The sequence below is a fragment of the Rhinolophus ferrumequinum genome, chromosome 4, assembly GCF_004115265.2.
Source record: "Rhinolophus ferrumequinum isolate MPI-CBG mRhiFer1 chromosome 4, mRhiFer1_v1.p, whole genome shotgun sequence".
NCBI lineage: Eukaryota > Metazoa > Chordata > Mammalia > Chiroptera > Rhinolophidae > Rhinolophus > Rhinolophus ferrumequinum.
The window spans coordinates 67,023,912-67,045,498 of NC_046287.1; the positions used below are offsets into that span (position 1 = coordinate 67,023,912).

The 21,587-nt window shown below is 40.3% G+C and overlaps 1 protein-coding gene and 1 pseudogene across 1 annotated transcript in view; both read left to right on the plus strand.

Annotated features, from left to right (window-relative positions):
• Window positions 1-6,366: 6,366 nt before the first annotated feature.
• Window positions 6,367-21,587, plus strand: part of GSR (glutathione-disulfide reductase) — a 42,979-nt gene continuing 27,758 nt past the window's right edge. Inside the window, exon 1 of the mRNA XM_033104659.1 lies at window positions 6,367-6,765. Coding sequence (XP_032960550.1) covers window positions 6,475-6,765 — 291 coding nt within the window. The 5' untranslated portion in view covers window positions 6,367-6,474. The remainder of the gene's footprint in view (window positions 6,766-21,587) is intronic.
• LOC117021483 (40S ribosomal protein S6-like) lies at window positions 19,943-20,781 on the plus strand (annotated as a pseudogene).

Here is a 21,587-nt window from a genome sequence, read left to right on the forward strand (position 1 = left end):
AAATCAACCGGGGTAAAATCATATAAATTGTAATATGACACACCAGTCAAATAATTAACTGTATTGACTCAATAATTCAGAGGTTATTTGTTGTCTGCATGAAGACAGGAAAGAAGGTTCTACAGCTCTTCCCATTTTCATTTTGATATGATTTACTCCTTTAGGTATTTTCCTTCCGCAGCTCACAGTGGCCCATGGCGGGATCAAACCGGCAACCTTGGTGTTATTGGCACCACACTCTAACCGACTGAGCTAACTAGCCATGCCCCGTGGCTTCCTATATTCTTAATTTAATCTGTTGATGTCTGTCAGGACAATAGAGTGTAGGCTCCCAAGTGTTCCAACGTTGCTTGGGGTCTTATGCATTTCCCAAACTTTGTTGATTGTGAAGTGTCTTCACTGCAGTTGTCTATGGCTAATTCCCTCCCCCTCCTCACCAAAGACCACCAGAATGACCTGTTCAAATAAAACCAAGTGTCTCACTATATCAAGGGAGAACGCTATTTTGACATAATTTTAGTAGTATCTCAAAGGAGAGATCCAGGGTGATTTTCATAGGGTTTGTGGAGTCTAGGTTGGAGTACTTTAAGGTGGCGTTTTCGGTGTGGAGATCTCATTGAGATTGAACATCGTACATGGTATAATAGTGTCCACATAAGAACCGGCAAACCTGTAGAGAATTTTTATGAGTTTATTTGAGCCAAACTGACAACATGCCAGGAAGCAAGATCTCAAACTTGCTCTGGAGAATGACAGTTCTTTTTTATACGTTCGGAATTAATGAGGCAACAAGGAAGATTGAAAGGGGGAGAAATTTAGACAGGGAAATCACTATGACTGGATTTCAGGATAGTTGACAAGATTCTGTGCTCCCTTGAGGGTAGTTACGCCTCCAAGAGGTATGAAAAAGTATTACTCTGGCATTTCAAAGATGTGTTAACCTAGACTCACACTTAAAGGTAAACCTCTTACTAAAAAAGTTACAGGCCTGGGGCGGGACTACCCACCATGACCTGCCCAGTTAGGAATTTATGATCAGATCACCCCTTGAGGTTACTTTTCTGTCACTGAACGTGTCAGATTTGTTACAGAGCCCCTTTTCTGTTCACAGCAGTTAGGGGTAAGGTCAAAGGTTCTTCCTGAGTCTTCTGTTTTCCTAAAAATAACTAGCTTAAAGTAATATCTCCAAAAAAATCTACACTTCGGAGTGGCAAACTCTGCTACCTCTCACTTGCTATGACCATTTATTTGCAAGTTCTTAGGTGAACTTATGTTTTCATTTCTGTGGGGTAAATGACTAAGAGTGCAATTATTGGGTCATATGGTAAACACATGTTTAGTTTTGTAAGAAAAAGCCATATTTTTCAAAGTGACTGTATCATCTTCTCATCAACAATGTCTGAGTGATGCGGTCTCCATATCCTTGTTTACATTTGGTATTTGTCACTATATTTTATTTTAGCCATTCTGGTGAATGTGCAGTTAGTTATTTTTCATAGGAGCTTTGTTTCCCTGGTGACTAATGATATTGATGACTTTTTTCCTGTGCTTCTTGGCCATTTACTTATCTTCCATTTTGAAATGTCTATTCAAATCTTTTTAACTGTGTTGTTTCTCTTTTGTATTAATCAATTGCAGGAGTTTTTTATATAGCCTCGATACCAGTCAGATAAAAATTTTGTGAAAATTTCTCCCACTCTGTAGCTTACTGATTTTCTTGATGATTTTTTAATGAGAATTTTTTTTTTTAAATTTTGAAGACCAATTTATCTATGCATACAAGAATATATATCTCTTGTGCCTAATTTATAAATTAAACTTTATCATAGGTATGTACGCATAGGAAAAAATACAGTCTATATAAGGTTCAGTACTATCCATTATTTCCGGAATCCACTGAGGGTCTTGGAATGAATCTCACACGTATAAAGGGAATCCACTGTACCATTATCACCTTCTAACATAGTAGCTCTTGATGTGTAACCGCAAATAACACAAAGTTGTCACATAAATAAGTCACTTATGAGTCATGAATAAATTTCCTACAAATTATATTAAGAAATGCAGAGTCTATATATTTTTTAAAAAAATGATATTCAACATTCTCCTACAAAAAAATATCATTAAAAAAAAATCTTGGATCTTGTATTTTCACCATAGGACACCATCTGTGATGGTTTCTCTCCAGTAATGGTTAAGAGAATAGGCTTAGATTTATGCCTCCGGGATTTGAACCCCTGCTCTGCCATTCACCAGCTATGTAATTTGGTACAAGTTATTTACCCTCTGAACCTCAGTCTTCTTGTCTATAAAATGGAGATAATAATATTTATTTTTTGGGTTGAGGAGGAAATAACACGTAAAGCTCTGAGCATTGTGCCTAATAAAGCTCATAAGCACAATGCGTACGTAGTTCAATCTATATTAATTATTTGTTTTTTATTTTGACAAACTTTTCACAGTGTCGGTGGAAATCACCTAAATTTGTCTAGTGTTCAAAAGAATATTCTTAATGATGAAGTTAATAAAAGGTGAAATAATTCGGGCTTTGCTGTTTCTCACAAATCATGCTGCTTTATAATGATGTCCTAAGACTGCCACACTTGAACAATAACTCAGTTGATTTTCATTCTCAGCATTTAATATCATCCTGAAACTACCTCTTATTAACTGCATTAAAATATTACTTTAGTTGACATTTCTTTGGTTGAAGAAGAGAAAGTTTAGATATAGTCAGAAGTCTTTAAGTGCTTGGGATATGCATAGCTACCGTTCCCCTCCTTGTCTAAGTCAGAAGCAAAAAGGAAAAACACTTAAATGAAAATAAAGTAATTTAGTCCCAAATAATACCTTATGAACCTTTGGTTTCAAAGTATTGCATGGGATAATGTAACTAGGTGATTAAAAATTCCTTTCTCCTTTGAAACTGCCAGAGACATAGACCTTTATCTCTTTTCCTCTTCTTTATATTTGCTTTATGGAATAATTTTTCTCCTAGTTCCAAGACTTGTCATCTTTGACTCTTGTACCCTTCCCCACCTTGTCAATTTCACTTCTTTATGTCTGTTCCTTCCTGTCTGTTCTCAATACTGCTACCTATTAATTTTGCTTCCTATACTGCCAGTTTCATCCTCTCCAGTTCATTTCATATATTTCCAGGGAAACACACCTCTGAAAAATCTCCAGTGACTGGTTTTTTTGTTTGTTTTTGTTTGGTATTTGACTTACAAGTTTATTTATATATATGTGCGTCTGTATCCAGCAACTCTTTTTTGCCTGTCGAGTAATGCGTAAATACCTTAGGTTACAACTAAGGCTTTCCAGGACTCCATCCATCTCCTGTTACCCCCTTCAAGCTGCTTATGGTCTAGACAATTTGCACTGCTCTACTTACTGTTTCCAGTTTCTGTCCGTTCACTTCTCTTTGTTTGACATACGTATTTCCTTTTTGCCGGCCTCCCCATTTCACAGATGAAAAAACTTACACTCAGGTTAAGTAACTATGACAATGCCTGTGGTGTGACATGAATCTAAGTTTCTCTGACTCAGACTCTTTCCTTCCAAATACTTCAGTAAATATCTCTTAAGAACAAAGATATTCTCTCATAACCACAATACAGTGATCAAACTCAGGAAATTTCACATTGATGTAGTAGTAGTAATATGTATTACATAGGCTATATTCAAATTTCACCAATTGTGCTTTATTGTGAATGTTCCCCAATCCAGAATCCCATACAGGATAAAGCCTTACTTTTAGTTCTCATGTTTCTTCAATCTTTATCTCAGGTTGAAGATAGGTCCTCAGCCTTGCTTTGTTTTTAAGACATATGATAGTTTTTAAAGAGTACAGGCTGTTTGTAAAATTTCCCTCAATTTTGGTTTTTCTGAGTGTTACCACCTGATTAGATTCAAGTTAGGGATTTTTAGCAGGAATACTACATAAGTGAAGCTGTGCACTTACTGTATCACATCGTCAGGCACACAGTGACAACTGTCTTATTGCTGGCTTTGTTTAACTTTGATCACTTGGATAAGATGGTATTTTGGCCCACTGTCAAGTTACCATTTGTGATTAATAAGCAATCTGTGGGGACATATTTTGAGACTGTGAAAATAACCTTTTCCCCATTAAACTTTCACCCAGTGGTTGGTTTTAACATTCACTATAGTTAATGACACATATCACTATGATAGTTGCAAAATGGTGATTTTTCTAATTCTGTTGTCCTTTCTTCATTTATTACATTGCATTCTACTGAAGGAAGAACTTTCCCAAATTCCCCTGTATTACTTTTTGATCAGGAAAAAAAACCCCAAAAGCCTAAAAAAAGAAATGGATACCATTCTAATTGGAGTGTAGTTGATTCCCAGTCCCCTTCAGTGTGCTGGGCCCATTGTCTATGACCAGACCTTCACTGCTTACAGAGCTCTCGGCTTGTGGGAGATGGGCATGACGGTGGCCTATCACTACACCCAGTCAAAACCCACTTACTACTTTGCTGTCCACTTGGTAGTTCCAGATACTGTAAAATGACAGCCCCTGTCTCCACAGCTAGGGAGGGAAATGCTTTTTTGTTTTCATCTCTGTCCTATCTTTATGCTTCATTTGTGGATCATGTTGGGGAGTGGGAGAATTCCCCCCCTCTACTCTCCTTTCGTTATTCTGGCTGTACTAATTATAAAATAATAAAACTGACACAAGACTAGATTAACAGGAGGAAAAAGCAATTTAATACTCGCACACAGGAGAATGACAATATGAGGCATAGATCATAAAATGAGGCTCAAAGAAATGATTGAACTAGGCGATTTTTTATGCTTTTTAGACAAAAACAAATTTGTGAGAAATTGACAGTACAAAGAAAGTTAGTAGGTTTAGGTATTTGTGATGAATCTAAAAGTTTGGGCTTAAGTAGTAAAGGCATTACAGGGTTTGTTTATACTTTGAATTTTATAACTTGAGATAAGTTTGTTTCTCAACCCTTCGGGAGCCATTGAGGGCACCTATTCCTGCTTTTAGGGGGACATAGGAGAGTCAGAGAACTTCTGGCTTCTCAGGTGATTTTAATTCGAAATAATCAACATGTCATTGTGGATTATTTTGGGGCAGCTTGCCCTGGGTCCTGACAATCACGAAACTCGTTATTCCAACATTATCCACACTAAATGTGCCTAGGATTCACTTGAAGACTGGGGAGTCTGTTAAAGTGTAGATTGCTGGGGTCCAGCCCCCTAGAGGTTCCTTAGTTGATCTGGGTTAGGGCCCAGGAATCAGCACTCCAGGTGTTATGCAGATCAAACTTTGAGAAGTGTTGTCAGGCAGCAGCCTACCCATCTGTCCCTTGTGCCTATCCCTAAAGAAAGAAGAGTCTGTGAGACTATTCCTTTCAGGGACTTTGCTTCACCTTTGTGCTTACACCTCATGTCTCTCTGTTTGGCCCCCAAAAGATGGTTGGTCAGCCAATGAAGGGTAAGATTCCTCACGGGAGGAACAACCCAAGCCAGGCGGAACCGTGTGGGGACCACCAGAAGAAATCAAGGGGTTGATTGAGGTGGGCACCGCCCCCAACTTCCACCAGCTAAGAAGAGCTTCTGCTTGTGTGGCTACATTCCTTCCCACAACCTGCTTGGGAAGTGAGTCAATGATGTGATAACATCAGTTCTCCTTCCATTCTTATTAATAAATTTCAGCATAAAGGATTTGTTCCTGGGGAGGCACATACCATAATTGTTAAGACATCATGGGACTTCCGATTCCGGCTGTTTTCAGGCAAGGGTGATTGGTTTGAATCAGTTTTCTGGTATGAAGTATGAGACTCACAGCCCGTGGAGAAAACAATGCTACTTCCTTATGTGTACATCAATAAAAGCCACAGGGTGGCCCGATTCAGGGCTCTCAGTCCTTTGAGACTGAGAGACCCTTGGCCCCTTGTTTCATAACTTTCTTGACTTATGTTTCTTTCTTAACCCTTCGCTGTCCCTTCTAGTTCTCTTACTGCCTGTGTTGCGCTATACACGACAGACAAGCATTAACCTCCAAAATAATGGAAAGAAACGCTCCCTTCCTCTAGAAGTTGGCGCCACTGGCAAATCTCAAGGTGCACGAGCGGGAAAGGCTGGCTGAAATAAAAGAGGGCCTTCATCCTTGCCCCACGGGCCTTCAGAAACCTACATCTGGTTGATGCCATTCGGGTGCGGAGACCCTGGCGCTGGGGTGAATACGGAGGCGTGGAGACCACCCTCCTCAAGCTTCTCACTTTGGACTGGGCCGGCTGCTCGCGCGCAGGTGAACGGACTGGGGCGGGTCCCGCGGAGCAGCGGCCCAGAGCCCCATACCCCGCCCTGCACCCCTTCGCCGCGCGCCCAGGTCGGGTGCTTAGTCACCGTGAGGCAGCGTTTGCCCGGGGCTGGCGCCCCTTCCTTCCCAGGGGACCGCCCCGGGGCCGCCCCGCTCCGCGCACTTCCGCGTGCATGGCCCTGCTGACCCGGGCCCCGAGCGCGAGCGCGTGGCCCAGCTGGCGGCGGGCGGCGCGCGCCTTCCTCGGCTTCCCGTTGCCCCAGCCTCTGCCCGCCCGCGTCCTCGCCATGGCGTTAAGGCAGGAGTTGCAGCCGCAGGGCCTGTCGCCCGCCGACGGCGCCGTGGCGTCTTACGACTACCTGGTGATCGGGGGCGGCTCCGGCGGGCTAGCCAGCGCGCGCCGGGCTGCGGAGTTGGGCGCCAGGGTCGCGGTGGTGGAGAGCCACAAGCTTGGCGGCACTTGCGTAAGTACCGGGTCCCTCCCGGGTAGCGCCGGGGTCTCGGCAGCGCTGCGACCCGCAGCCCCACTTTCTCTTTGCCGCTCCTGGAAGCCTGTACTCTTTCCTAGTATTACCCGTCCCTCCGGCCCAGACCACGGGCCCCCAGCGCTGCGCTATCCGCTTTCCCTCCTGCTTCTGATGTCAGGATCCCAGCAGATTTAGATGAAAGAAATATAAAGGGGCTTCCCTGCGGTCCCCAAAGCTCAATCTGCGTCTGTTCCAGCCCAGATGCAAAATTAGCGATAGCGTAGGTGGTTAAAATTAACATAACTTTCCTGCATCCTCACTCCTCAAAGTGTTGTATTGTGTTCCACGCCTGAGTTTATCACCAGAGCCATGAAACAAAAATGCATCTGGAAAAATTGCAGCTGGCCTGTGTGTAAGTGGGCAGAATAGGGAATATGTCCTTGAGCGATGCGGATCCTAGTCGTCTCGCTTCCATTTCAAGGGCAGAATGATTTACAGCAGTGGTTCTCACCGTTGGCTACACATCGAATCACCTGAAGAGTTGAAAAAATTCTGCTGCCTGTGTTCTGCTCCTGTGGCTTCTGATGTCATTGGTCTGAGGTACAGCCTGGCGGTTGGGATTTTTAGAAGCTCCATAAGTGATTCGGAATTGCAGCCAAGATTGAAAAGCGCTGATTACAGGTTACTTTGATGTAGGATATATTATTAAATGAATTCTCACCTTTTGTTTTGTTTTTTTTTGTTTGTTTGTTTTTTTCTAGTTTGGGGGTATTTTAAAACTACTTTTAAAAAGAGTGTTGTAAATCCTGCGATTGAGAAACTATTCATTATTTTTAAAAAAATTTGTTCCCAAGTTATTGGTGTGGCCTCTCCTATCACAAGACCTGGGTGAGGTACTAGCTGTTAATATTAAAACGCTGTATCCAAGAGTAACCTGGGATTGGGATGGGTTCTCTAAATTCCTCTGGAAACTGATGTTTAAGTTATACTAAATTGGGAACTCCTTAAGGGCAGGGATGGGTTCATGGGTTTGTGCTCCTCTTATCACCTTGACAAAATGCCTTCCTCAATTTCCATATGTGAAATGAAGGAAACTGGAAATTGATAGCTCTGCCAGGGCTGACTCCATTGTTCAGGGCTCATTTTTCAAGATCAAAATGCAAGTGGGATTGAGAAAAGGAAAAAAAAAATCCTGTTAATTATCAACTTGCACCTTGACACCTTAGCCCAGGCAGACTCAATTAGGAGAAGTCTTGTCTCTGCAGAAAGCAGATTGAGGGTGCCACTAAGAGGTCCCCTGGACACCTGGTGAGAGCGCTTGATAACTGCTCATCTTTGTACCACATTACTTTTCTCTGTTTTCCGCCTTCTCCATTTATGTCACAGTAAGCTTATGGCTTTCGTCGTCATTGTCTGGTTCTACTGGTAGTAATCAAGAAGGGGCTGACCCGGTTTTTAAGTTCTTGTTAGGAATGTGAATATACTAAGAGATTAACTACTGAAAATGAGCAAAGGATAGCTTAGGACAGCCAGCCAGAACGCCAGCCTTGCTTATCTCATTCTGTTGCAGGAACTTTTATTTTCCTGTAAGCATTGATATCTTGGCGAAATCCCCTATTTAACATTTCCATGACATTCCATTTGCAAAAGAGCTCTTTTATAACTTCTCAAATTGGCGTTTGTACAGGAAGGGTGTTGATATACACTGTGTGTGAGAGAAGCTATAACCAGTTGGTAAGACATGAATTTAGATTTGTTCAGATTCGAGTTATCTGGGCTATCCATAGTTAATAATAAAGTTAAAATTTTTTTTCTATTAAAATATAGTTGGCGTACAATATTATATTAGTTTCAGGTGTACAGCATAGTGATTCGACATTAATATATATTATGATGTGATCACTACACTAAGTCTGGTAACCGTCTGCCACTGTGCAAAGAATACATTTCTGATGTGCAGTGATTTCCAAGCGGGTAGCTTTCTGAAGCACACCATTTCAATTGTTTATGTCTTTTTTCTTGTATTCTAACTGCAAAGTGTTTGAATTGGGGCTGGCTGAGAGAAAAGGGTAGATACAAGCATTTGTAAGACAAAGGTCCCTTCCCTCAATGAATTTATAAAATAATAGGGGAGCAAAGTGTAGACAATTAACTCCAAAGTGAGATGGTCTGTATTAATTGCTGCAGCAATAACAAATTACAGTAGTTGAGAGAAAAGTTATAATTATCACTTCGGCCTGGGCACCATGGGATAGTTTCCTGAAGGAGCTAGTATCTTTCTGAACTTGAATGGATGAATATCACTTTTTGAGAGAGTAGGCCCAGGGCGAAGGCATAGAGGCAGTGTATGTTGTGTAATCAAATTTGACTGGAGCAGATGGTGTCTCTAATAGAAAGTGGGTAGCTGCTGGGTAGGTTATGGTAAAAAAAAATAAATAATTTCTGGAAATACAGGGAACTGTGGAAGGGTTTTGAGCAGGAGAGTAACACAATAAAAGTGGTTGTGTGGTAACAGTACTATTGAGAGATGTCCCTTGGGGAAGTCAAATATCAGTTTCTTTAATATTGACTCTCCAAACAATGTTTTCCTAAATGAAATACCTTGTTAGTAAACATTGTAGTTTATAGGTTTTCCATGCAGTGGTTTTGTAACAAATAAAAAATATATATAACTTTTTGTTATTTTAAGCCTTCCTCCATGAAAATTTAGATTAATGGAGTGATAGAGCTGGAAATGATTTTGGAGTTCTACTGATCCAGTCTGCCTTTAGTTGTTATTTATTTATTTATTTATTTATTTATGGAAGCACTAACATAAACTTGCTGACTTAAATTTTTTAAGGAGGGTGTAGCTCACAGTGGCCCATGTGGGGATCGAACCAGCAACCTTGGTATTATTAGCACCAGGCTCTAACCAACTGAGCTAACCGGCCACCCCCATTGACTTAAATTTTTTGAGTAATTGCCATTTAAAAATCATTATGTATTGCTATTAATTTTTTTGCTTTTTATTTTTTAAAATATTTTGGTTTTTATGTCATATACAGAACAATTTATTTGAGTCCAGAGAGCTCTGGACTAAATTGGAAAGATTGCCACTAGCCTCCACAGAAATGCAATCTCGTTTTTCCATTACAGCATCTTAAATATATTTATACTGTCACTCTAATAAAGAAACTTATTTTTTTTAATTTCAGGTGTACAAAATAACAGTGATTAGACATATCCCTCACAAAGTAATAACTCCAATAAGTCTATTACCCATCTGACATTGTACATAGTTACTGGAATATAATTGACTGTATTCCCTATGCTATACTATATATCCCTGTACTATATATCCCTGTGACTATTTTTTTAAATTATAGTGACATTCAATATTATTTTACATTAGTTCCAGGTGTATGCATAGTGGTTAGACATTTATAAAATTTATGAAGTAATCCCCTCGGTAAGTTTAGTACCCATCTAATATTATGCATAGTTTTTACAATATTATTAGCTATATTCCCCATACTGTACTTGACATTCCTGTGGCTCTTTTGTGACTACCAATTTGTACTTCTTAATCCCTTCACATTTCCGACCTAGCCTCCTAGCCCTCCTCCCATCTAGTAACCATCAGTTTATTCTCTGAACCTGTGGGTCTGTTTCTGTTTTGTTTGTTCATTTATTATGTTCTTTAGATTCCACATATACAGATCATATGGTAATTGTCTTTCTCAGTCTGACTTATTTCACTTAGCACAATACCCTTTAGATCCATTCAAATTGTTGCAAATGGTAAGGTTTCATTTTTTTTTTTTATGACAGTATTACTCCATTGTATATACGTACCACCTCTTTATCCAATCATCTGTTGATGGGCATTTCAGTTGTTTCCATACCTTGGCTATTGTAGGTAGTGCTTTAGTGAACATAAGGGTGCATATATCTTTATCTTTTTGGAATTAGTGTTTTGGATTTTTTTTTTTTATAAATACCCAGGAGTGTAATTGTTGGGTCATAAGGTAGTTCTATTTTTAATTTTTTGAGGAGCCTCCATACTGTTTTCCATGGTGGCTGCACCAATCTGCAATCCCACCCACAGTGCATGACGGTTCCCTTTTCTCCATATCCTTGCCAACACTTGTTTGTTGATTTATTGATGATAGCCATTGTGACAGGTGTGAGGTGATATTTCATTGTGGTTTTTATTTGCATTTCTCTAATTATTAGTGATGTTGAGCATCTTTTCATGTCTATTGGCCATCTGTATGTCCTCTTTGGAGAAATGTCTATTCAGGTCCTCTGCCCATTTTTTAATTGGGTTGTTTGGTTTTTTGGTGTTCAGTTGTATGAGTTCTTTATAAATTTTGGATATTAACCCCTTATCAAATGTTTCATTGGCAAATATCTTCGCCCATTCAGTAGGATGTCTTTTTGTTTTGCTAATGGTTTCCTTTCCTTAGTTTGATGTAGTCCTATTTGTTTATTTTTTTATTTTGTTTCTCTTGCCCAAAGAGATTTAACAGTAAAATATTACTAAGGATAATGTCTAAGTTTACTGCCTGTGTTTTCTTCCAGGAGTTTTATGGGTTTAGGTCTTCCATTTAAGTTTTTAATCCAATTTAAGTTTATTTTTGTATATAGAGGAAGATGGTAGTCCAGTTTCATTTTTTTTTGCATGTATCTGTCCAATTTTCTCAGTACCATTTATTGAATAGTCTGTCTTTACCCCCGTGTATATTCTTGCTTTGTCATAGATTAAATGACCATATAGGCGTGGATTTATGTCTGGGCTCTCTATTCTGTTCCATTGATCTATGTGTCTGTTTTTATGCCAGTACCATGCTGTTTTGATTACTATGGCCTTGTAATATAGTTTGATATCAGGTAGCGTGATACCTCCAGCTTTGTTCTTCTTTCTCAAAGTTGCTGTGGCTATTTGGGGTCTGTATCACTATCATTTTTATCAAGAACATTTTTTAAAATAAGGAAGCCTATTAATTTCAAGTAAAAGTCAGTCCTTTAAATTGAATACTTTCAGCTTTATAAAACACTACATGACCCCTGTTTTCATTTCATTAAGGATTGGACTCACACGATTCTTATAGGGTTTTTGTCCAGGACCCTCACTTTACCGAGAAGCAAACTGAGTGTCAGCTAAAATATGGTTGGAAACAAACCAAGCGTAATATAGCATGTGGAATTAGTAGCCCTGCCATCAGGAACAATGGCTTTGGTGTAACTGTGTGTATTAATCATGAGGTGATGAACGTTTTGAAACATTGTTCTCAACTACAATGTTTCTTACTCCTGCTTCTTAGGAACCAGACATCATTTCCTCTAAAAACACTTGGTTAAGGGTCTGCCATGTGGCTCTCCACCCCAGAGCTCCTGATTTAGTAGATTTGAAGTGAAGCCCAGCTGATGTATTTTTATTTATTTTATTAATTATTATTATTTTTATTTATTTGTTTTTTTCAGATGATGTGTTTTTAAAGAGCTTCATCTGATTCTGGTGTATGAGTCACAGTGCTGGGGCTTTATGGGAAGCAGGAGCTGTGTGAAGACTTTCACTCCATGGAAACGTTAGAATGATTCTGGTGAACCCTTCATAATTGTAGGGGTCATATGACAACAAATTTGCTCATAGAGTCATTCATTTCTCAGTTTCCTAATTTCATACTTTTTAAGTAACCAGCCTAGAGTGCTTTCCAAGGGTGTCTATGTGATGTGACCGCTTGCCTTGTTTTCTGGGGCCTCCTCCGTCTCCCTTTGTCAGGAAGACTTTTGTTTTCCTCCTGTGATACAATAGAGTAGGCCCCTTCCAAGGAGACCTGTATCTTCAAGATGAGTGACATGTGTTGCTGTATCTGAATATTCATTTTTCTTTGATAAGATTTATTACTTTAAGCTGTTAAGCAGCTCAGGAATGAGATGACTTTGCCCCAAATCGTGTTCTGAGGCAATGATAGACTTTTTCTGTACCCTCTTACGTTCAGTAACTGGAGCCTGTGAATTAAATGGACAGTAGATTAACAAGGGAAAACCTTTATTTCTTCATATGTACATGTGAATGTTACAGAAAAGAAGTGAAAAAAACCAAAGAAGTAGTTAAGCCCGGAAGCTTGATACCAATTTAACAAAGGGTGATAAATTGTGAAGTGACTAGACAGAGGAAAGGGGGTTTGGGCTTCTAGAGCTAGGTAAATTGTGCGAAGGTAAAATATGTGGGGGAGACTGACAGAAGATAAGGGTTACTTTAATAAGTTTTTTTGTGCAGATTCATCTCAGTGCTGTCTTTCCATCTCCACTGATAAGAGTTTTTCTCCTGGTACAGGAGAGGGCGGGGGGACACCTTCACAAAAGAAAATTTATGCCCTGATTTTAGGCAGAAAGGGGGAAGGCAGAGAGTTCCTCCTGTGTCTGCTGTTTCTTAATTGTCTTCAGCTCAAAATAATCTGATGCCAAAGTAGCATAGGGGTGGCATTTTCTGATCCCCTTCAGTTCAAAATGAGAAAAGCAACAGGCCAGAACTGCTACTAAACTTCTAATGGACAAACTAGGTCAAGAGCATGTGGAGCTCCAATAACATGATTCCACTCTTAAATTAGTCTATATTTTGCTGGATCAGGAAAAAAAAATTGTAGTAGGGTATTAGGTTAGACATTAAAAATGGGAAACTGAAAGAAATCATTTATTTTTCCTTATAATTCAATTACAGATTAGCAGTCGCTTGTTGTCTACTGTGATTAAGTCATTTTTGAGGGCAGAAAAATACATGAGATAATCTTTGAATTTAATTTGGAGTCTCCAAAAAGCTAAATATAATACTTCTTTCACGATCAAATGTAGACACGGAGAAATGCAAAGATTTCCCAAAGCTAGGATAAATTAGAGTCTTCTGGGAACTTTGTCTCTGAGGTTCAGTTTTCTGCCAACTCAGAGGTGGGAAGAGTCAGCTTGAGGAAAAATTTTCTGGCATACTGCTCACCCTTTGCCCCACAGCCTGTGTGATCGCTTCACATTGAGTGAACGTCCATCACCGGACATAGTTTCAAATTTTTTTTTCTTGTGATGAGAACTTTGAAGACTACTCTCTTAGCAACTTTCAAATATGCAATGCAGTATTATTTGCTAGAGTTTGTGCTGTACATTCCATCCCGAGGACTTACTTATTTTATAACTGGACGTTTGTACCTAACAAAAACCTTCTTCATCGTTACTATCACTATGGACTGTGTTGAACAGCACCCGTTGGAGAGGCCAGCAGGAGAAGTGGGGATTTGAAGAGGCCTGAGAATCAGGCTGCTGAGTAGATAGTGAGTTGTTTGTGTTCATCAAGGCTGAAAACAATTACTGGGCAATGTGTGAACCTAAGTTGGAGAGGGTAGTGTGTACTTTGATGGTATTATGTCAATATCCCCACAAGGCTGAACATGCTTTCTTTTTTATGGTAAGAACAACTAACATGCGATCTACTCTCTTAACAAAATCGAAAGCGTCCAGTACAGTTTTGTTGACTATAGGTCTGTACAGTGTTGTACAGCAGATCTCTAGAATTTATCCTGCTCAACCGAAAGTTTGCACCTGTGGATTAGTAACTCCACATTTCCCTTCCCCTCAGCCCCTGGCAGCCACCATTCTTTGACTATGAATTTGACAATTTTAGATACCTCATCCAAGTAGAATTATGCAATATTTGTTATTTGGCTTATTTTACTTAGCACCATGTGCCAAGTTTGAACATGCATTTTTAACGTGCATTTACTGAAAGGAGATCAGAGTTTAAAGGGTCTCTGCCATTAGTTTGTTTAGTACTGACAGGTATCCCTCAAAACTGGAAAATTATTCTAACTTGCTTCGTAGGTTTAGAGTTTCATGACATGGGGCACATGTGTATGCATAAGTGCTAAATAAAGGAGTGATCAGAAAAGGTGGAGTTAGTAGAAGCAGGCAAATCTTATTGTTCAAATTTGTCTTGTGATTCACCTTGTTGACTATTTAATGTTTTGGACATTCTTAGTATAATATTGCTTTGTCATCTGCCTCTCAGAATCTACTAAATCTGTAGGGCCAGAAAGAAAAAGGCGGCCTCTGAATCCCTCAGAGTTCTTATTGCTTTGTAAAAGATTATTTTTCAACAAGTAACAACAGAGAAGTTGCTAGAGTGTGTTAACCTAAAAATAAAAGGCCTTTCAAAGTGAGAGGCAAACAAGCATTTATCTATCAAAAAGTAGCAATTCGGGACACACTGATTCAGGCAGAAGCCTAGATAGTGTTCCAATTAGGAGACAAGGGCAATGAGTATGGGAACGGAAAGGGGTACAGTTGCATCAATAGAAGGAGGGCATTTCTGTTGGTGCAGCTAACGTAACACAGTGATGTGAATTCTAAGCAATGTTTTCAATTTTCAGTCCAGTGGTCACGATATCTGCTTTCTTGTTATCTTTGCATCCAGTTCTTTGGGGCACAAGGTTGCTTTAGTCCCAGTCCAAAGGTTATTTTGCCCTGTTTTAACATTCCAGAGATGTGAAGCCCAAGACGTGCAAGGCAGTTGCTCTGGCACGGCAGCTCTGGCTCCCTTTTAAAGTGGCTCCATTTATTTATTTATTTATTTTGACACGTGGAATTGAAGACATTTTATGGAAATCCTAATAAACTTTGGCATTTTTAAATGGATTCCATTCAGTCATAATTAATAGCCATTTATTCACTGGAGTGTTGCAACATTAGATAGTAAATAGAATATTGGTTCCCAGATACTTTTCAGGGGTGGGGGGAGCAGGAGATAGGAGGCCAGATCTCACTGCAGTGGGTAGCAGGTGGTGGAGAGAACTGACACTCCAGCGGAGTTTTATCGCAGAGCTATTTCTGGGTACCCCTGAATGCCCCAGAGTAATAATTCTTTAAATTTGATGCTTTCTGGGACTGGGAGGGTCACCACGTTAATCTAATGTTCTGCTCAGCTAAGTATTGAGCAAAACAATTTTAGTTCCAACCTGTGCTAATACCTCTTGTATCAGTTCATTTTCTCACTTTAGATTCTGCTTTACACGCTATACTTTTTATGTCTTTCTAAAGCTGGATGCCTTCCTGACAAACCTTTACTGCAATCTGAAATCTGAAGGTAAAGACATGGATATGGAACGTTTACTATGTGCCAGGGTGTGATATTGTGATTTTTAATAAGAAGTATGTTTGGTCCTCGTCCCCATTCCTGGCACAGAGCTCCAAAACGCCTTAGAATTTCCTAAGTGATAAGAGTGAAAAACATGTCTTGACATTCATAATAAACCATTTTCAACCACACCTGAGTTTATGTTAATGAGGTGTCTTTGGGGTCTGGTTGGCAGGGGAACCAGCCCTCTGATTTGAGGGTTGGCATTTCCGTCCCACCCTCTTGACCTCTGGGGAGTGGAGAAGGGCTGAAGTTTGAATCTATTGTCAGTGGCCAGTGACTTAATCGTGCCTATGTAAGGAAGCCTCCATTAAAACCCAAAAAGGTTGGAATTCTGAGGCTTCTGGATTGGTGAGCATGTGGAAATTCGGGCAGAGTGGTGTTTTCAGCATGGAAGCTCCACCTACCTTGCCGTATGCATCTCTTCCATTTGGCTCTTCCTGAATTATATCCTTTTATAATAAACTGGTAATCTAGTAAGTAAAATGTTCTCTGAGCTCTGTGAAATGCTCTAGGAAATAAATTGAACCCAAGAAGAGGGTCTTGGGAACCTCCCATCTAGAGCTGGTTGGTCAGAAGCACAGGTGACAGCTGGACTTAGATTGGCATCTGAAGTGTGGCGGAGGGCCAGCCAGGAAGACTGAGCTCTAAACCTGTGGGGTCTGATGCTGTCTTCAGGCAGATAGTGTCAGAATTGAGTTAAGTGCTTGGTGGTGTGTGATTTAAAAAAAAAAAAAAAACAAAAAACATTGGAATTGGTATCAGAATCGTACAGGGACAGATGTCCAGACAGCTGCTTATTTCGTTACTGTGGGTGTAAAGCTGATGACACTTGACAGACACAGGGGTCCTTGTACTGGTCACCTGCGGTATGTGTTCCACGTCCCTCAAACAGCCTTGTGCTTAGTAGGTATTCAATATGTGTAGTTGCTGAAAGAAGGAGTTCATGAATCAATAGTGTTTTACTTAGTAAATCACGACTGGTCCATTTTCTAAGTGCTCCTTTCTCAGAGCTACCAGTCTGGAACTATGTTTTAGGCTGTGATGGAGGAAAACGGACAGAGGAAACAGCAGGCCACTCTGTGGTGGGGGACAGAAGTGGAAAAACCAGAAGAAGGAAGTTTACTATTCGTTAAAAGCACAGGTGACGCTCTTGACAGGTGCAGTTGTAAATTGACCAAGGTCTTGTTTTACCACTGGCCTGGGCAATGTCAAGTTCGTACTTGTCTGGGCAGAACCGCAGGAGAGAGGGCCAGCACGAGGGAAAATGGTGAAGCTCCTGAGTTTTGCCACGTGTAACACCAGGCTCTTCACATGTTGCATCCGTGTTTGGTGGGGACCCTGTCCTCACTGCGAGCCATTGCTACAGGCCAACTGAACGGAAGGATTCTGAACACCAGACTGGAACAGTGCGTTCTCAGAAATGGATTGTCAGTTTGCAAAGGGAGGCAGAGCTTTAGGAATCTCTGACATTGGGTTCACCCAAGAGTGCAAGAAACTGTTTCTATTCCTACAGCTTACGGTGGTTAATGTGGGCTCTGCCAGGGCATTTGCCAGGTGGAAAGTGTTGTATGCTTCAGGTCTTATCAGTTATGTGCACCCTTGGGAAGTCAGAGCCCTGAGAACCCACCACATGAGTGCCCTGCTCTGGGAGGGAAGCTTTCTTTGCTGTCAGTTGATCTGCTTCTGAAAGGGAGCCAGCCGCAGAGGGAGTTTATCTCCTCTCCCTTCCATATGCCTTTTGCACAAGGGGAACCAGCAGACGGCAGAAATAATTCAGGCGGGTCAATGTCATCATCAGATCTGTCATAAATTAGCAAATAGGTGTTTTATATACATTATCTCTGATCTTTTCACAACCTCTATAATGTAAGTATTCTCATTCCTTTCATGGAGTAAGAAACTGAGCTCACAAATCGAGAAACTTACCCACCAGCAACCAGTAAGTGGGAGGGTTGGGATTCAAACTCATGTCTGTCTGGCTACACTTGTGCTCTCTGACAATCCAATGCACACGTCCGCGAGAGAATGGTCAAGGAAGATTGCGGATGACTGTGCATAGCTCTCTACTCCTGGCTTCCCCAGCTTTGCAGGTAACAAATTGTTCTTTTCTTCTCTTCCACGCCAGAGAGGCACCCGATTATCAGTTGTGTTGCGCTGAACTGTAACTAGGTTTCTAGAACCAGCAGAAACTCCTGGAGGCCTATAACCAGGAGCTGCCAAAATAGGACAAGTAGTATTTCAGGGTCATGGGCTTCCTTTCAGCTATATCCCCAGGACCCAAAATTTGCTGTGCTAAAATACAGATTCTCTGGCCCCAAAAGGTCACGATTTTCCACCACCCTCTTACTCTGACTCACTTGTATTCCCAAGGCTCTGCAATTTTAGGGAATACGGTGATTCTGCTGCTGCCCTTGGGCCAGCATCATGGATTGGCTAAGGGCCTCTCTCTGGTTAGGACCTTAGGCTCCTTGAGAGCAAGGACTATATCCAATTAATGCTTTCTATGCATAATGCCTGGCACAAGTGAGTGAGTGCTTAATCATTACTTCTGAAGGAACGCATGGTTGCAAGTGAAAAAATTTTAGAAGCCCCAAAGGCAGAACCTTCTAAAAAATAAACCAATATTAGTCACATACTTGGCACCAGTGAAAATCAGGCCATCCTGGCCCTTGGAAGAAGCCTGTTCCAAACTTTTTAAAAAAAATTGCCCTAACTTTTTCAGGTAGCTTCAAATGTATGGAGGGAGTAAATTGACACGTGAGAGTGGTTCTGAACATTTAGTACCTTGTGACAATTTGAATTGCTTTTAAAGGTTCCTGGGAAGCTGGAAAAGGCTGACTAAAGGACAAGCAGAGTGTATTTAACATATTGAAATTATCTCTGCTTTCGGAGAAACTGCTTTTGGAGTCTGTCTTAGTTGAAGCCTCTTACTGAACTTAAACTGCAAACTGCGGGGCATAAAGGTGTGGAGGGGAAGTTCTTTGCCAAATGAACTGGACAAGGCAGGGCACGTGATAGAATCATCCCATGTGGGGCTGGGATTACTCTTCCCACAGGGTTCAGCTGCCTTCCGCTTCTGTTCTTCCACTCAAGAAATACCTGCCATCCCCCTTCCTTAGATTGCCTCTCTCCAACTTTCCCCATGACTTTCTCAGACACTTGGGGGTTGAGAAATAGCATGTCCTCTGCTTCCTCAGAGGGAGGGCAGTCTCGGGAGAAAGCCATCAGTTATTCTCATTGCTAGTGCCAAGTGCTTTCTGAAGGGTGTGCTTGTAATGCTGCTGCTACAGGTGTTGATTTCATTTATTTGGCTCGAATTCCATACTCTTCTCTCAATCCTAAGAGTTCCGGCTTCCGTTGCCTTATGAATCCTTATTGTAGCATAAGCTCATACAAAATCCAAGCCCACAACTAGACAGTATATGACCTCTTTCTAGGAAAAAAAATCCCAAATGACTGATAACTTGAGAATTCTATAGAAACATAACTCATTCCTTTTAATTCTTGAGTGCAGAATAATAGCAAATAAGGGATTATAATGAAATTGTTAGCAAATAGAATTTGGAACAACTAAAGGAATAGAAGATTACTATTTAACAAGATCCCTCTTTCAAACATTTGTGATCTCAATGAGATTTGGGCAGGTTTCTTTCAATCTAACATTTCATATCAAGTTCCTTAGCAAATGTGTATGAAATTTAGGTTTCAGTGCAGGACACCCAGCAAATATTCTGCTATAAGAATAGGCTTGTATTCTTTGGGCATACAGAGAGCCAACCTAGTTCCTTATGGTCGTGATCAGCAGAGTTATAAGCACCTGATATAAACTACGTCTAGAAGGCATTTGTTTCCATATTTAAAAAAAAAATAACTGTATAATAGAAAATACTAGACAGGAAAGATCAAAGAATCACGCATCTAAATTCAACTACCCAGGTAAAATCATTTTGGTTTATTTGTTTATCTAAGTGAATTATACAAGTAATGAATGATGGTATTCCCATTATAAAAAAGCATAAAGAGCTCTTTTTCATGGCGCCTTGGAGGCCGTCTGCTGCTTCAGAATGAAGCTGAACATTTCTTTCCCAGCCACTGGCTGCCAGAAACTCATTGGAGTGGAAGATGAACGCAAACTTCGTATATTTTATGAGAAGCATGGGGCCACGGAAGTTGCTGCTGATGCTCTGGGTGAAGAATGGAAGGGGTATGTGGTCCGAATCAGTGGTGGGAATGACAAACAAGGTTTCCCCAGGAAGCGGGGTGTCTTGACCCATGGCTACGTCCGCCTGCTCCTGAGTGAGGGGCATTCCTGTGATAGACCAAGGAGAACTGGAGGAGAAAGCAAAAATCTCTTCGAGGTTGCATTGTGAATGCCAGTCTGAGTGTTTTCAACTTGGTCATCATGAAAAAAGCAGAGAGAGATATTCCTGGTCTCACTAATACAGCTGTGCCTCGTTGCTGGGGGCCCAAAGGCGCTAATAGAATCGCAAACTTTTCAGTATCTCTAAAGAAGATGATGTCCACCAGTATGTTGTGAGAAAGGCCCTAAACAAAGAAGGTAAGAAACTAGGACCAAAACACCCAAGATTCAGTGTCCTGTTACTCCATGCGTCCTGTAACACAGATGTCAGCGTATTGCTCTGAAGAAACAGCGTACTAATTAAAATAAGGAAGAGGCTGCAGAATATGCTAACCTTTTGGCCAAGAGAATGAAGGAGGCAAAAGAGAAACACTAGGAACAAATTGCCAAGAGACGCAGGCTGCCCTCTCTGAGAGATTCTACCTGAGTCCAATCAAAAATGAGATTTTCCAAGAGTAACAAATCAATAAGATCAGACATTTTTAAAAAACGCATATAGAGTAAAATTTGAAAGTGTTTTCCCTTCCCAGAAGTGATAGCTATTAACATTTTGGAGTATTGCATTAAATTGTTTAAATGCATGTATATATTTATAAATATATATATATAAATGCAAGTTGAAACAGGGAATACATATTGTTCTGCAACTTTCCTTTTGTTACATACTGTTTTATCTTAGAGCTCTTTCCGTAACAGTACACAGAAGTCTTCTTTATCCTTTTAAATGACTGCAATGTACACAGACTCATTGTACAAAAATTTCCTAACAATAATGCTTCCCTATTGATGGATAGTTAACTTGTTTCCAGTTGCTCACTGTGGCAGCGCAGCTGGGGACATCCTTATACAGGTATCTTTGGGCACTTGAACATCATATGTGACTATTTCTGTAGGACACATTCGTAATGGTAGACTTGCTGGACAAAATGGTGTGTGCTTTCTAACATTGGTGTGGTCAATCCTGGTATTCTTTTTTTTTACCAATAGATTTAAAATATTATTTATATTACCTTTTATCCTTAATTTTTTAAAAAAGTACTTTGCTGTTGAAGCTTGCTTTTTTTCACTTTTATTACATACTTATTTTTCTGTATGATGACTAACAGTAGGAAAATGATTATACCTACAGAGTGTGTTTGGATATAAGTTCATCTTTATGCATTTAGCTCCTCTGTAGCTTAGATTACTCCTTTAGGCTAAATGCCTAGAAGTAGTCGTAAGTCAGTCATTCTTATGAAATCTGACATGTATTTAGGTTTTCTTAAGTTTCTTTACTCATGGTTGATCAAT